Here is a 16,021-nt window from a genome sequence, read left to right as displayed (position 1 = left end):
ATTCCTGGAGTAGGGCGTGGTTCTGGGCGAGATCATACGTGTCTTTTCGGTGAGATGGGATGGTCGTTTCGATGGGGATGACGGCTTCGTATCCATAGACCATGGAGTAAGGAGTGTGGCCGGTTGAGGTCCTCTCGGTCGTCCGGTAAGCCCACAACACGTGGGGCAGCTCTTTGGGCCATTTGCTCTTGCAGGCCTGGAGTTTTTTCTTTAACATCCCATTTAACATTTTTTTCACGGCTTCTGCCTGCCCGTTTGCTTGGGGCCTGGTGACTGCGGAGAAGCTCTTGATGATGCCATGTCTCTCGCAAAAGTCTGTGAAGTGGGCGTTGTCAAATTGCTTCCCGTTATCATATACAATTTTGTTAGGGAGGCCATACCGACACACTATATTATTGATGACGAAATACAGGGTCTTCTTCGAAGTGATCATGTTCATGGGTTCTGCCTCAACCCACTTAGTGTAGTAGTCCACAGCCACGATGGCGTATTTCACTCCTCCTTTCCTGGGAGCAATCCTACCAGATCGATCCCCCACATCGCGAAAGGCCAGGGGCTAGTCATCAAGGTTATCTCCGTCGGCGGGGCCCGTGGGACCTTCGAGTATCTTTGGCACTGTTCGCACTTGCGGACGTAATCGATACAATCTTTCTTCATGGTCGCCCAGAAGTATCCTTGGCGCAGAATCTTTTTGGATAGACTGGGCCCGGCTGTATGATCTTCGCAAAAACCTTCTTGCACTTCATGCATGATGGCGCTTAGCTCTGTCCCGGACACACACCTGAGGTAAGGCATGGACAAACCCTGGCGATAGAGTTTTCCATCCATCATGACATATCGGTGGATCTGGTACTGAAGCTTCCTGGCTGCGGCCCTGTCTGCTGGCACCTCCCCGGCTGTCAGATAGCGGATAAGTGGTCCCATCCAAGACGTGGAGTAGTCGACGGTGTAGACCACGGGGGCTCTGATGCTTGGGATGGGGAGATGGTTGACGGGGACTAGCCCGGCCATTTCTGCTTCGACGTCGGTGGCCAGCTTTGCTAGTGTGTCCGCAAAGACATTTTGCTCTCTGGGGATCTGGCGGATGGATTGCTTTTTGAACGCTTGCAGCATCTCTCTCATCTGGGTCACATAAGCCCCCATTCTCTCTCCTTTAGTTTGATATTCCCCCGAGATTTTCCTGACCACCAGTTGGAAATCGCTGTAGATTTCCAGGTTCGCGACCCCTACTTCTCGGGCCAAACGCAGCCCGACTAAGACAGCCTCATGCTCAGCTTAGTTGTTTGATGCCTTGAACTGGAAACGCAAGGCATTTTGTAACTGGTGTCCCTATGGTGATACCAAGATGATCTCGGCCCCATTTTCATTCGAGGCCCTGTCCATGAAGACCTTCCATATGGGTGCCGTGGGGGCCTCGGGATCATCCCCCTAGGATATCCCGGAACACTCAACGATGAAGTCGGCCAGGGCTTGCCCCTTGATGGATACTCTAGGGACGTAGGCTATATCGAACTAACTTAGTTCCATGGCCCACTTCAGGAGTCTTTCCGATGACTCGGGCTTCTGTAACACTTGCCGCAGGGGGTGGTTGGTCAGGACTTTTATGGCGTGGGCCTGGAAGTAAGGCCGGAGCTTCCGGGATGCCATCAGCAGGCAAAATGTCAGCTTTTCGATTAATGGATACCAAGATTTAGTGTCCAACAATCACTTACTCACGTAGTACACCGGGAGCTGGGTCCTTTCCTCCTCCCGTACCAATGCAGCGCTAATTGCGTGCTCGGTCACTGCCAGATAGAGGTATAGAGGCTCCCCGTCCACCGGCTTTGCCAGGATCGGTGCTTGGGCCAGGTGTTCTTTCAGTTTTCAAAAGGCTTCTTCGCACTCGACTGACCATTCGAACCGCTGGCTTCCCTGAAGGACGTTAAAGAAAGGGATGCACTTGTCCGTGGCTTTGGAGACGAAACGGCTTAAGGCGGCTATCTGCCCGGTTAGGCTTTGGATGTCCTTATGCTTCCAGGGAGAGGGCATATCAATTAGTGCCTTGATCTTATCCAGATTGGCCTCTATTCCCCAGAAGCTCACTATGAAGCCCAGGAACTTCCCGGAAGCCACGCCGAACATACATTTCTTGGGATTCAACTTCATCCCATACTTCCGAATGACTACGAAAGCTTCAGCTAGGTCGTCTGAATGCTTCCCGGATGTCTTGGACTTGACCAACATATCGTCGATATATACTTCCATGTTTCACCCCAGCTGGGCCCGGAACATTCGATTGACGAGCCTTTGACAGGTTGCCCCGGCGTTTTTCAGCCCGAAGGGCATGACGATGTAGCAGTATATCCCCTTTTCGGTTTGGAAACTAGTGTGTTCCTAATCCGCCACATGCATGGATATCTGATTGTAACTGGAATACGCATCCATGAGGCTTAAGATCTCGTACCCGGACGTTGTATCCACCATTTGATCGATCCTGGGGAGCGAGAAACAATCCTTCAGACAAGCTTTGTTGAGATCCGTGAAATCGATGCACGTTCTCCATGTTTCATTCGGTTTCGGAACCAGAACGAGGTTGGCCAGCCACACGAGGTATACAGCCTCGCGTATGAAGTTGATTGATGACAGCTTCTCTACTTCCAGCTTGAGGGCCTCGGCCCTCTCCGTTCCCAAAGGCCTGCGTTTTTGGCGGACCGGGGTCGCGTTCAGGTCGATACTCAACGCCTGGCAGATGATGTTGCGGTCGATCCCCGTCATATCCGAGTGAGACCAGGCTAGAATATCCTAGTTCTCCTTAACTTGGGTGATGATGGCGGCCCGGACATCTGCCGGCAGATTTTTCCCGACTTGGATGACCCTGTCCGGATCGGTGTCGCTGATGCACACCTCCTCAATCTCGTCCATTGGCTCCAGGACGCAGTCGTCCCCTATCCTTGGGTCCAGGTCATCTTTTTCTCGGATCACTCTCTCAGTAGGTGGGGGAGGAATTAGGTTGATGAGGTCCTCAAATGGCTCATCCCGGACCATGTATATTGGCCGGGCGGACACGTGGTGGGCGCTCTTCTGATCTCCCCGGACAGTCCCCATCCCTCCGTTGTCGCAAGGGAACTTCATGCAGAGATGACAGATAGAGGTGATGGCCCCGAACTCGACTAATGTGGGCCGGCCAAAAATGACGTTGTAAGCGGTGGGGCAGTCCACCACTATGAAGGTGCAGAACTTGAACGAGTGCTGCAACTCACTTCCCAACATCACGGGAAACTGGATCTTCCCCATGGGGGGTAGTGCGTCTCCATTGAAGCCGTAAATCTGGGTCGAGCACGATTCCAGATCCGCTTCATTCAAGACAATGGCGGTGAAGGCGGGCTTGAACAAGAGGTTGACGGAGCTCCCGTCATCTACCAACACACGGGATACCAACTTGCTGGCGATCTGCGCATCTATGACCAGCGGGTCAATGTGCGGGAAATGGACGTTGCGGGCATCGTCCTCCGTGAAGGTGATGGGGAGGTTCATCAATTTCGGGCGTTGAGCCGGGGCCTAGACAAGGGAGCACACCTCTTGATCATGGTCAAGCTCGCTTAGGTAGCGCTTTTGATCGTTCCTGGATGGCCCTCCCAGGTGATGTCCGCCCGAGATGGTGGCTACATGTCCGTCCACGCGAGGGGGTGCCGTCCCGAATGGATAAGGCATTCCAGGGCCGGGTGCTTGCATGATGGGGGCCCCCTGAGGGGTCTGTGCCATCGGTCCCTGTGCATACCCTCCCTGAGGCGGGTATGCCCTGGGTGCTCCCGAGACCGTAGGTTGTCCGGGACCTGCTGACAGGCTTAGGACTCCCACGGGCATCTTGACCCACTGGTGGAGATGCCCCAGCTTGATGAGATTCTCGATCTCGTCCTTGAGTTTCCGGCACTCTTCGGTCGTGTAGCCCACGTCCTTATGGTAGGCGCACCGTTTGTTGGTATCCCTTGGATTTCTCCCCCCTCTGAACATGGGGCTAAGCTTTCGGTAGTGGACTGCCCTTTTGTGGCCAGGAAGATGTTCTCCCTGGTGTCCACCAGATTGGTGTATTCTGAATATTGGGGCCCGTAGCCCCTTTTTCCTTTCTTAGCCGATTCAGACCAATTTTGGCCTTTGCCGAATCTCTTCCCCCAGGAGGGGTTTACGCTTGCCTCTGTTACTCCCGCCTGTGACTGCTAGGCCCCGAAAAGGGCAATGTTGTGACTCGCCGGCGCGGCTTCGTACTCGGAAAAGTGGGCGGATTGGACCGGGGCATATCCTGAAGAGGCAGGACCGTACACCGTAGGGGTGTAGGTGATTCCAGGCGTAACGGCCTGTCCCGGGGCGATCGGGGGCGTGACGTAGGACTGCGCCGGGAACTGCACCCCGTACCCCGGGAACGCTTGGGCATCTAGCTGTGGTGCCGGAGGCCATCCGAAAGCCTGGATCTGAGCCTCTTCCCAATTGATAAATCCTTGGGCCCTCCTGATGAACTCTTCCAAGGTAGTCGCCTTGCTACGCTGCATGTCATCCCAGAGAGGGGACCCGGCCCGGATTCCGGACTGCAATGCCACCAGGCGCTGTCCGTCGTCCACCTTTGTCTTGGAGGCTTCTTCAGTGAAGCGTTGGATGTAGGCCCTCAGTGTCTCCGCGGGGAGCTGTTTAATATTTGTGAGGGTGCTGATTTGCATGTCCATCCTCATGGCGGCCACGAACTGCTTGCGAAATGCCAACTGCAGCCCTGACCAGGATTGGATGGATCCCGGCTTAAGTCTTTTCCACCACTCCTCAGCGGGACCACCTAGAGTGATCGAGAAACAGAGGCACTTGTCGTCGTCACTGACGTGGGCCACTGTCATAAGCTGGTTGTATCAGGACAGATGGTCCCTGGGGTCGGTGTTTCCGGTATAGGCGGTGAGGCTTGGCATCTTGAACCCCTTGGGGAGCACAATGTCCAGGATGTGCCTCGCATAGGGCTCTTTGTCCTCCTCATTGGAGTCGGTATCTGCCCTTTCCTGCTTGCGGACCAAACGGTTCGTGACCTTTTTCAAAGCAGCCAGCTGCTCCATGAGCTGCTTTGTCGTGCCATTCTCAAGGGGAATTCTTTCATTCCTCCTATCGTTGATGTTGTTCCTAAGGCCGCCACCTCGGGGAGGATCTTTTCCTTATGGGCCCGCTCTTTCCGAGCGTTCAGTCCATCGCGTAGGTCTACCTGGGACATGTCGTCCCCTGAACTAAGGGCATGACGCTCCTCACTGCGTGGCCATTCCCGACGGTTTTTGTTTACCGAGGCGCTTGGGTGCAAAGACCTTTCCTGTTCGTCACGGCCTGGGGCGTACCGGGGTCGTGTTCCGCGGCCGCGTCCCCTGCAGATCGATCGGGTGGCCCTGTCCTGGGACGGGGCGCACCTTCTCTTTCCTAGGGAGCGGCCGGGAACGGGTCCTGGCTTTCGTGACGGGGGTGCTCTTTTCTCGGGTCTTTCCACCGGCCTTCTTTTTCTCCCTGACCGGGTTTCCTGGGGCTGGCTCAGGAAACTCCTCCGGGAGAGGGGCCGGCCTCGGTTCTTCAGGGACCCCGACTCAGGCTTGCGGAGCGGGCTGTTGCGCTCCCGGAAGTGGGCCAGTTGGGGGATTGGTCGCCAGACCCTGCGCGGCTATGAATGCCTGCAGGGCTTGGAGAGATTCTTGCATCCGCCGATGCGCCTCTGCCTGCTCAGCAATCCTGCCCTCTTGGTCCAGGGTTTACTGCCTCAGTCTAGTCACCTCCAGGTCCTGCTGGTGGGGCTCTCCTTCAGGGATCTCGGGATCCGCAACTTCGTCGTGGTACTCCTCGTTTTCCTCCTCTTCATAATACTCCTCCTCGTTCTCTGTTCCACCCTCATAGTCTTGCGATTCGTCAAGGTGAGACGTCTGAGGAGGAGCGTTCTCAGGCGGATTCTGAGGAAGATGCTAGGAAGACAACGGATCTCCATTGCCCTGCTCTAGGTTACTAGGGTCGAAAGTGGTGTGTCTTGTATTCACCATTGTAGTAGAGGTTTGGTGTTAGCACTAGCTTTCTCAGGCTCTCAATGAAAGCACCAAAATTTTTACCGAGATTTTTGGAAACTATATTAATGAATATTAGGTAAGACTAATGATATGGAATTTAGAAGATAAAAACTGGATTTTTACGTGGTTGGGGCGTTAATGAGCCTTAGTCCACGAGTCAGTTGTATTAGAGCTTGGAAAGTCTTTTTCAAGGGAGTTTCTCTCTATGTTTTGACAGAATAATTGTATATAAGTCGAAGAGAGATCCCTTCTCTAGTGCTCTGCCACCTATATTTATAAGCTCACAGGAGCACGGGGCTTGGGCCGGGTATGACCCGGGCCCGTCAAGGATAAATATCCTAGGCTTCTCTAATGGAAGCCCAATACAAAGGATAAAACTACAAAAGATTAAGATAGACTGAAGCCCACTAGGGCGGCCCAAAGCCTATGCTCCGCCCGACAAAATAGGGCTTTTGGTCTGGACATTCCGAGTTACGAGGCAGATTCAGGAGACAAGATCGATTAGTGCACTGGCGGCGCAGGTCTGAACAAGCGACGTGCAATCCCGAGGTGGCCTTTTTTGCAGGTGAAAAGTGGGGACAGCTCCCACGCGTCGTGGGGCGGCTTCAGGGTCATGGATGCCTTTTCCTGCCAACCTGGAGGACATGACCCGGGTTCGTTTACCTCTATCCCTCTTCGTTTACCACAGGCCCGAACCATTTACCAGGCTTTGGGATCGTTTTACGCATACCTCGACCGTATCCCCAACTGGCCATATGTCTCCCGGGCGACTGTCATGGATCATCTTCCTAGACACCATCCGGGTCCGGAACCACACTTGGGCCATCGTCCTTGGTTACTCCCGTACTACGCGGACCTGGGCTGGGCCCATATCCAATTGCCCAGACCATGGGCCTGGACCATCGTCCCGGGCCCACGACAGGAAATGGGGATAACAGTCCTCACTTGCACGCTTCCTGAGAAAACTTCACAGGAGGTCACCCATCATGAGACTACTCTAGGTCAAGCATGCTTAACTTTGGAGTTCTCAAGTAATGGGCTACTGAAAAGAAGATGTATCTGTTGGATTAGCTTATACAGGATCTTTATTTATTTTCATGTATATCTTATATTAAACAAATTAATACGAGATAGCCTAAAACATGTTTCTAAAATTAAATTCAAAGAGAAACAAATAATATAATACTTACAGTATACGCAGCGGAATTAAAGAGTCCTTCCTTCAATTTCTCTAACTCTTGTATCCTCTCTGTCGCAGAGTATTATCAAGAAACTGAACCGATCTTCTATTTTCTTCACAATCTTCCAATGTATCCTTAGAACCACCTAGACTAGTGTGGGCAATTCTCAACACATGAGATAGATATAGAGAGAAGAAGAGAAAATAACAAAGAGGCTTAGAAAAGGACTTGTGTTTAGAGAGAATCTAAAACTATCAGAAAATCTGACTTGTGACTTACAAACTTATGTTTTGACTTCTCTCTAAGCACTCCTTTTATAGACTCAATTAGGCCATTTAATTTAATTAAAAATCAATAAAATAATAGCCATTTTGAAGCCCTAGGTCGAAATTATCATGGGCTATAGCCCCGTGAAATTGATTATAAGCCCATTGGACTTAAAATCCAGGCATGTATTATTTTCTATTGATTTAATTAATTAAATAATTATTTAAATCCTTTATCAAATTAATTATTTATAATTTGAACCTTGATTTAAATTTATTTATTAATTTAGATACCAATTTATCTTAATTAATAAATCTGGCATAATTTCTCTTTTCTTCTCAAAATTACACAACTCTGTGAAACTATCCAAAATTGACCTGGTCAACTTTGATAATTCTAATAGATGATTAAATCAATTAATTGAGACTATCTAGATGATTTTATCCAAGGTACAATGGGGACCATGGGCCAATGAAAGCAAGCTCCAATAAGTTATCATAAATCTAACAAATAAATTTACTAACTTATTAATTCCTCGTGACTCCACTATAGACTCGGAATTGCACTCTTGAATTCATAGAACGCTCTATAACAAATATAGATACGCTATTAATTATCCATTGTTACAACCATAATTGTCACTCAATCCTCTATAGACGGTCTACAATGAGATAGGACTAAAATACTGTTTTACCCCTCGTTGTATTTTATCCTTAAAACATTTAGTTCCTTGTAAATGATATTTCAGTAAACTAATTTAATTACTGAAATGAGATCTCTATCAGTTAACACCTTGAACCAAACTAAAAGGAAACCATCGTTTCACTTCTTCATCAGAAGCTATAGATGTTCATATCTATGATTAACACTCCCACTCAATTATACTACCGAGTTCCCAAGATGTAAGTATGGGCCAGTCCGTAGGGTAAGCTGGTAACGAACAAGTCAAAGAACTTAAATAATATAATCAGTTAGAATACTAACCACTCAGAATTGAGATTGAATTGACCTATGGTCAACTATATGATATGACTAGAATAGATAGTAACGGTATGTTTACTTATCTTATCAACTGTCAATATCGGTCCTGTCCGATGTAACAAATACATCCGATCTTATCTACTTTGCTAATGTTCTGGAAAGAACATAACACTGTAATGTGTACGTAGATCATATCGTAGATTGGCAAGTCAGTGTAAATCCGGTGCACTGACTAATCTTAGGACTAACTTATTTTGAACATATAATCATATTTATATTCCACTGTGATTACGTCACTATAAATAAGATTAGCTATATGCTCGGGATTTAATAGAAGTTTATATTAAACAAATAATCATGAAAATAAAACATGTGAGCAAAGTGATTGACCAAGTCAAAAAATGATTTCTATTCTTTTATTGATAATAAAATGAGATTACAAAGAATTTGGGTTTTAATTAGGGCATAAAACCCCAACAATATCTTGTTGGCATATGTAGTACCCATCAATCCATTTAAGCCATCTTCAACTGTGTAGTCCCATACATACACGGTCTTAGAATCATCACACTTGACCTTCCCCAGGCGATGTGGGATTGCACAGCTTTTACCCGGTCTTTCTCCCTGTGGATCACGAGATACTGACTGTCACAGTAACGGTCTTGGTTACCCAGGGCGTTACAGAGAGAGATATAGATTTAATTTAATTTTTAAATGTTTTTTTATTTGATTTATCTTTATTTAGTTTTTAATTATAACTATCAAATAAGAATTCATTAAATTATACAAATTGGAGGGCATTTTGGTTATATTTAAAAAAAAAAAATTGACCGAATCAAGCTTATGATATTATTTTGTTCCATATACAATACGTAGGGTCTGAATTATCATTTAATAAAACATAGGGTCCGATCGGTAACTTTTGCACAACACAGAGTCCAAAATGCTATTTACCCAAGTTTTTTGATATTAATTAATTAAAATAAATTATTTTGATAATTTAGAATTTTTATAAAGAATTGAGCAAATAACTGATTATTTACTAGTTAAATCAAGAAAATAAAATTATTTTGTTGATACTTTTGGTTAAATAAGGAAAATTATTAGGATAATTGTAACGCTCCTACTAATCCAGGATTATTACACTATGTATTTTAAATAGTGCTTAACTCTCTAAACGAGTCATTTGGACTTTAAATAGTATAATTAAAACTAACTCAAGGATTATGTATTAAAAATTTCGGCCAAACAGTAACCATATCATTAAAAAGGTTTTAGTTCATACACGGGATCCCAAAAGTGTTTATAAACTGATATTGCTACAACATAAATACAAAAAGTCGCCCTAGGTGGCAAAATCAAGGTTCAACCCTAGTTCGAGCAAGTAGTCTCGACCGTGATGGTCGAGCAAGCCGCATATGTACACTTCGCCCCTCAAGCTCTCAAACTCATGACTAGTCCAGTTTTTTCTTTCCCTTACTTGCACCACGTAGCACCCGTGAGCCAAGGCTCAGGAAGAAACATAAACAAATCCATAAACAGTTATTCAACAGATTACTTATCATATATAGCATGCTTAAAATTTATAACCAATACTCATGCATGCACTCAATCCATCTAAGCTGCCATAGAGTCACACGGATACCCATCGCACTATTTCCCTTGGAAACGGCTATAGATCCGGTCAAGCGTGTACCACGCTCCATGTTTCGAGTGGCTATAGAGTCATGCAAGCGTATATAGCACTTCGGGTTGGAAAAGTTGTAACGGCATGCGTTTTGCACGGAATTGCCGACCAAATCTTATAAGTCGAGCTTCAATATTGGTCCCACCATTACGACCTACGTTCTTCACGCTAATGTCGTCCACGACTTATAAGTCGAGCTTCTATATTGGCCCCACCATTATGACCTGCATTCCGCACGCTATTGCTGCCATCGACATATAAATCGAGCTTCTATATTGGACCTGCCACCACGGCCTGCGTTATGCACGCTATTGCCGCCATCGGCTTATAAGTCGAGCTCTTATTTTGGCCCTGGCACTACGACCTGCGTTCTACACGCTAATGCCGCCCTTGGCTTATAACCCAAGCTTTTATATCAGATATAACAGGTAAAGCATACCTCACTTAACACAAATATGCAAAACACAATCAAACATGTTTAATAAAACATTCTAAGCACGATTATAATCATGTTCGATAATTGGGGCTCATGCCCTAACCACAATCCATGTGCAGTTTTCTTACCTCATGTCCTGAGCGAATAGAGTATAGCGACCATAAGTTCGATCATTTCCTCTAGAGCCTAGCGGTATACCCTAGTCACAACCATAACAAGGAATAATCATCAAGAAACGAACATAAAAGATCTGGACCAAGCCCTAGCCTCTAGGACCTTGAATTTTACTACACCAAACAGTAGAATAATTCCTGAGCCCTTAAGTTTGGGTTCCCACAACCCAAAACCTGATTTTTTTACTTTTCCCCATTTGAGCCGCTGTGGCCCCACAAAAGAGTTGCGATGCTTGACTAGTCAGAGAGCTTGACCCAAAATACTTTGCACTTGCGCTGTGGCGCAGCCCGCCAAGCGCCGTGGTGCTAAGGCGATTCGAGGCAGGGGAGTTCATGTGGGCTGCGTTGCGACGCGACCCTGCAAACCCAATTTTTTCAGCGATTTCAGAAATTGTGACTCACCCAAATCTGTCTCCAAACACCCCTTGCACCTATAATTGACCACAAAAATGGTTTCAACAACACATGTATACAATATACAACCTCCCAAGCCTCTAAAACACTTCCAAACACAAAGTTCAATGATTTCCCAAAATAACACAAAAAAACAACTCAAAGGCTGACGAACTTGAATTACCTCTTAGAATTCGAATTCTTCACTGGATTCCTAGCCTTGGTTGCTCCCTAATCCTCAATAGCAACCCCCAACTCAACCAAAAATCTCTCTAGACTTGGAATTCAAAACTCTCTCTTCAAACACTTACAAGGAAGCTTCCAAGGGAGAGAGAGAAAGAAATATAAGGTTATGGGCTAAAGGCTTAATTACTTAGCCTAATATGCTCATCTCAAGGTTTCAAATGACCAAACTACCCCTGCCTCTTAACTCTTCTCTCAAAGCCCCTCAAGGGCAAAATGGTCATTTGACACTCTCATCCCACATTACACTTATAATTCCCAATTAATTATGCTAATCTCGGAATATCACTATTTTTCCCAAAATACGATTCATACTCCAATGAGTTCTGGTAACTCGCCGAATTACCAAAATACCATTTGGCTAACCGCGAGTTGTGTATTAATCTTCGCCGTGACTCTACCACTTCCTTGCTCGAAAGAACCGACTCCTGCAAAATATCTCAAATATACCTACATAACCATGTTGCCTCAAACATATAACACATATTATATAATTACAGATATACCCCCAGTGAGTTAAAATTACGAAAATGCATTTTTTAACAAAAACAACCTATAAGCATATTTAATACACTTAAAATATGCATAATCAATCATATTATAATATAACTCATGTAATTCACCTAATCACATAATATTCAATATAATCACATATAATTCTAGTTATGCCCTCCCGACATCCTAATCAAGGCACTAAGCCTTATTAGGAAATTTGTGACTACAATAATAATTGATTTAAGAAAAATGTAATATTCAATTTAAGGGTTTATATCAGTATAGGTCCCCAATTTTTCTGAAAAGTGTCATTTAGTTCCTTAAATTTTATTTTGTATTACTTAGGTCCCCAAACTTAATAAATGTGTATCACATAAGTCATTTCTTTTGGAAAGTAATTTACAAGATGCGCAATAAAAAGTAATTTATGACCCAATTAATCACTAAAAATCTAATTGGTTCATAAATCACTCTCCACTAAGTCATAAATATTTTTTTGCTGTGCTTTCTGAAAGACTTATATAATACACATTTATTAAATTTGGGTACCATACAAAATAAAATTTGGTTAGATAAGTATTACTTTTCATAAAGATCGATACTTATGATGATATAAACCCTTAATTTAATTATATTATGCCTGGTAAATAAATTTCCATAAAGTGCTGTCCCGAAGTAGGGCAGATACCGAGGGTTAAACAAGCGTCGTGAATGGTGTTTTAAAAATGACCACCTGTGACGGTAGCATCGCCTTCCTCACCCGCATATATAGCTAATACCGCGACCTCTTCATTCGTCACTTCTAGTATTTTACAACTTCAACTTCCTTCCTCTTGACCGAGCTTCGCTTTCCATACCCATGGCGCTCCGTGCTCTCTTCACTAAAAAAGTCCTAGCTTCAGGGTTTCAGACCGAAGCCAAAGCCCTAGCGTCTGGAATCTCCCAATCTCGCGGCTCACAGACATCGCTCCCTAACCCCCCTTCCGACTATGGCCATCTCCATCCCCAGAAATCCCCACAGGCTAATCCCGGAGGTTCGTTAATTCACTTGTTCTTCTTTTCGTTCGTGTGATTTGTTTTGGAATTTCGGTTATCTGATTGTCGAATATGTGGATCGGTTACTCCAAGTCTGATTCAGAATAATTTTCTTTTTGCATCTGTTCTGTTCATTGGACTATTTGTTGATTATAAGTTGATATAGACATTTGAAATTTGGATTCGCGAGAACATTAATAGACATGATTGGCGATGATGTTGAATCTGAAGTTTCTGCGAAAGACTAATGTGTAGTTGGTCGGTGCTTAGTTTAAACTGATCGATTAATATCTAGCTTCTGACTATCTGCCTGATTAATTTAAAAATTGAACTGGTTTTTGTTAGCTTTGGATCACAATTTGGGGTATAAACTTCACGGGCTCCTATAGTAACTTGAATTTACGAGTTGTCAGCTTTAGGATCGTTCGTACTTTACTTACAGTATCATCATCTTTTATATTATTCTGTTGCCATTCTATTAATTTTTTATCCCTTCTTGTAGGTCATTTCAACCACTCAATTTTCTGGAAAAATCTTACTCCTACTCGTGTGAGTTTGGATATTATAACTTTAAGCCATTTCCATCCTCTTCTGATAGAAAAATTGAACTAGCAAGATTCTTTCTCATAAATTCGATAGACTTAATGAATTGCAGGAAGCTGGTGGTGAACCCCCTCATGGTTTGGGCACACATTTCGGTTCCCCAGAAGCGATGTTGAAAAAAGTAAAGGCAGAAGGTGCTGCTTTACAGGGCTCTGGATTGGCAGTAAGTTATTTAATCCTAATACACATATATATATAGCTTGTGATTAAAACCACTGCAAATCAGGTAAAACCGTAAAATTAATATGCTTATTGCAGTGGACATCTATAACTAGTAATAGTATTGGGGACTTGCAATTTTGTTCATTAGAAAGCAAGCCCATTCATTTTTGCTCTATCAGATTGCAAAACTTCATGCTGACTCCAGTTGTCTTTTTATGATATTGATTCTGTTTAGGCGTAATGTAATCTATTTTAAGAAATCATGGCGGAATATAGAGCTTTTTAGCTACCTGGAGAGAGTGAGAGAGAGATGAATATATTGGGACCTTTCTTATGCTGCATGCCATGGCTTTTGACATTGAAAACTGAACTCAATGATAGAAAATGGTTTTAAAGGATGGGTCTACTGACTTCTTATTACGTGAACTTGAGTGAAGAAATCATCTAAATCTTTATTGGCTGATACATCATCTATTCAAAATTGGTGGATCCAGAATTGGATGCTTGCTCATGCTCTTATCTTCCCATTTTGATATTTTGGCCACTTTCTCTTCGTGATCTTTGAATATCATTACACTTGAATCAAGATACTTCTTTTTTCTCATTTTGCAGTACAAGAAGGTTAGACCAGACTACTGGAAAGTTATGAGCTGGAAACATGCTGGTACAATTCATGAGAAAGAGAGCTTTTGTAGGACTTATTCAAGTTCGTCAGCGGCAATTTCTAATGATGATGAAAAAACTACTAGCAATGTCCTTCGCCCCCTCTCTCCTCATCTTCCTATATACCAGCCGCAGCTCAGTTCGATGGTTTCAATTTTCAATAGAATATCCGGGTCTTACCTAACTGCTTTTATATTGTTTAACTATCTTTCTGTTAAAATAGGGTGGGTTAGCTTCACCAGTGATTATTTCTACCAATTTATGTTCTATTCATCAAAGCTCTTTCCAATATCCGTCGAGATTGCAGCATTAGCTCTGTCCTACCATGTGATCATTGGGATTCAACATTTAGTGAAGAGGGCTTGATTGCTGTGGTGAACTCCTTTATTTTCCAGGTGGGGTCATTATTTTAAGTGCTTGAGCAGGAGTGCTGTGGCTATGCTGTTTGACGGGTTGAATATTAAATAAATTGAACCTGGCCGAGGACCTCTTTTTACGGCTGTTTAATAACCCGTGCGTTTTATGTAGGAGAATTAGAGTACAATCTTTTGAGCATTTTGTTTTAATTCCACCATGATGGTGTGTAATACATCTGTGACATTCCTCTGTAGACCAATAAAAATGTTTGGAGGTTCGTTAAGGTGTTTCCTTTTCATAGTTGCCGCTACTGCTTGCTCTCCTGAAATAGGGTGATTGAGTCAGTGATGGTTTTTCATAAATCAGATCATCCTACTGAGTAAATAAGCTTTTGGCATTGTTTGGTTTTGTAATCTTATGTTCTCACAGCGTTTACTTGAAAAAAATAAATAAAAGGAAGCTTTCAGAGTTTACTTACCCTGAAGAAATTACATGTGTTCATGATCATATATACTGTTGTGTACACTAGACAAATCTGTTTTTTTTTTTTTTTTTGGATGCTTTGATATATGGGCACGGAGATTATTAGTTTGATATTTATGGTATAATTTAGTCTTACGGCCATTTTTTTCTTTCTTTTTGTAAAATTGTTATTTATACAATTATTAGTTTTTAAAATTAGAATTACAATCTTTTAGCCAAGGTGGAAAATGTGCATTTAATTACGTTTGTGAGAATGTTTAAAAAAAAAAATAGATAAGAGATATTTAATTTGTAGACAATTTTTATTCCAAAGAGAGCTTTCTATTTTATATTTAACTTAATTGCTTATGTTGACCCAAATTTTTGTCAACAAAAATCTTGTAGAAAAAAATAATAAGAAATACAAATGATCATTTACGTGGTTCAGTTGTTATACATAAGACACCCGACATGTGTCATCATGTGGTTGTGCTGGTTAGGCGGCTTTCACATTCTGTGACGTTTCTATTGAGGGGTGTGGTCCTCGAAATCCTAACGGGAAAATGTCAGGGACCACTCCCAAAATGGAGTTCGCACAAGATGTTTCTTTTTGTGGTCCTCTGGTCTCTAGAAAATCTGCAAAATCGTTTCTCAACGAGACTCCTCGGGCTTCTCGAGATGTTGACGTAAATGGTCCTCTCCCGAACATGGCTTCGAGGACTTCCCAAGAAGCTCAACCATAAGGACTCACGGATGCTCCCAAGCTCCATTCTCGAGTAAGTAGTTATTCAGGCTCACATGACTTCTCGGGGTATAGTCAACGTGGCAGTCTTTTCCCG

The 16,021-nt window shown here is 44.0% G+C and overlaps 1 protein-coding gene across 1 annotated transcript; it reads left to right on the top strand.

Annotated features, from left to right (window-relative positions):
• Window positions 1–12,688: 12,688 nt before the first annotated feature.
• On the top strand, window positions 12,689–15,003 carry LOC133834852 (superoxide dismutase [Mn], mitochondrial-like). The gene is made up of 4 exons (XM_062264622.1): window positions 12,689–12,934; window positions 13,438–13,484; window positions 13,591–13,701; window positions 14,313–15,003. Exons 1-4 carry the CDS (start codon window positions 12,760–12,762, stop codon window positions 14,727–14,729), a joined length of 750 nt encoding a protein of 249 aa, XP_062120606.1. The 5' UTR covers window positions 12,689–12,759; the 3' UTR covers window positions 14,730–15,003.
• Window positions 15,004–16,021: the final 1,018 nt, after the last annotated feature.

This window comes from Humulus lupulus, chromosome 5, assembly GCF_963169125.1.
Source record: "Humulus lupulus chromosome 5, drHumLupu1.1, whole genome shotgun sequence".
Classification (NCBI taxonomy): domain Eukaryota; kingdom Viridiplantae; phylum Streptophyta; class Magnoliopsida; order Rosales; family Cannabaceae; genus Humulus; species Humulus lupulus.
Note: the sequence above shows the minus strand (reverse complement) of the source record. Positions and strands in the feature narration are given on the sequence as shown.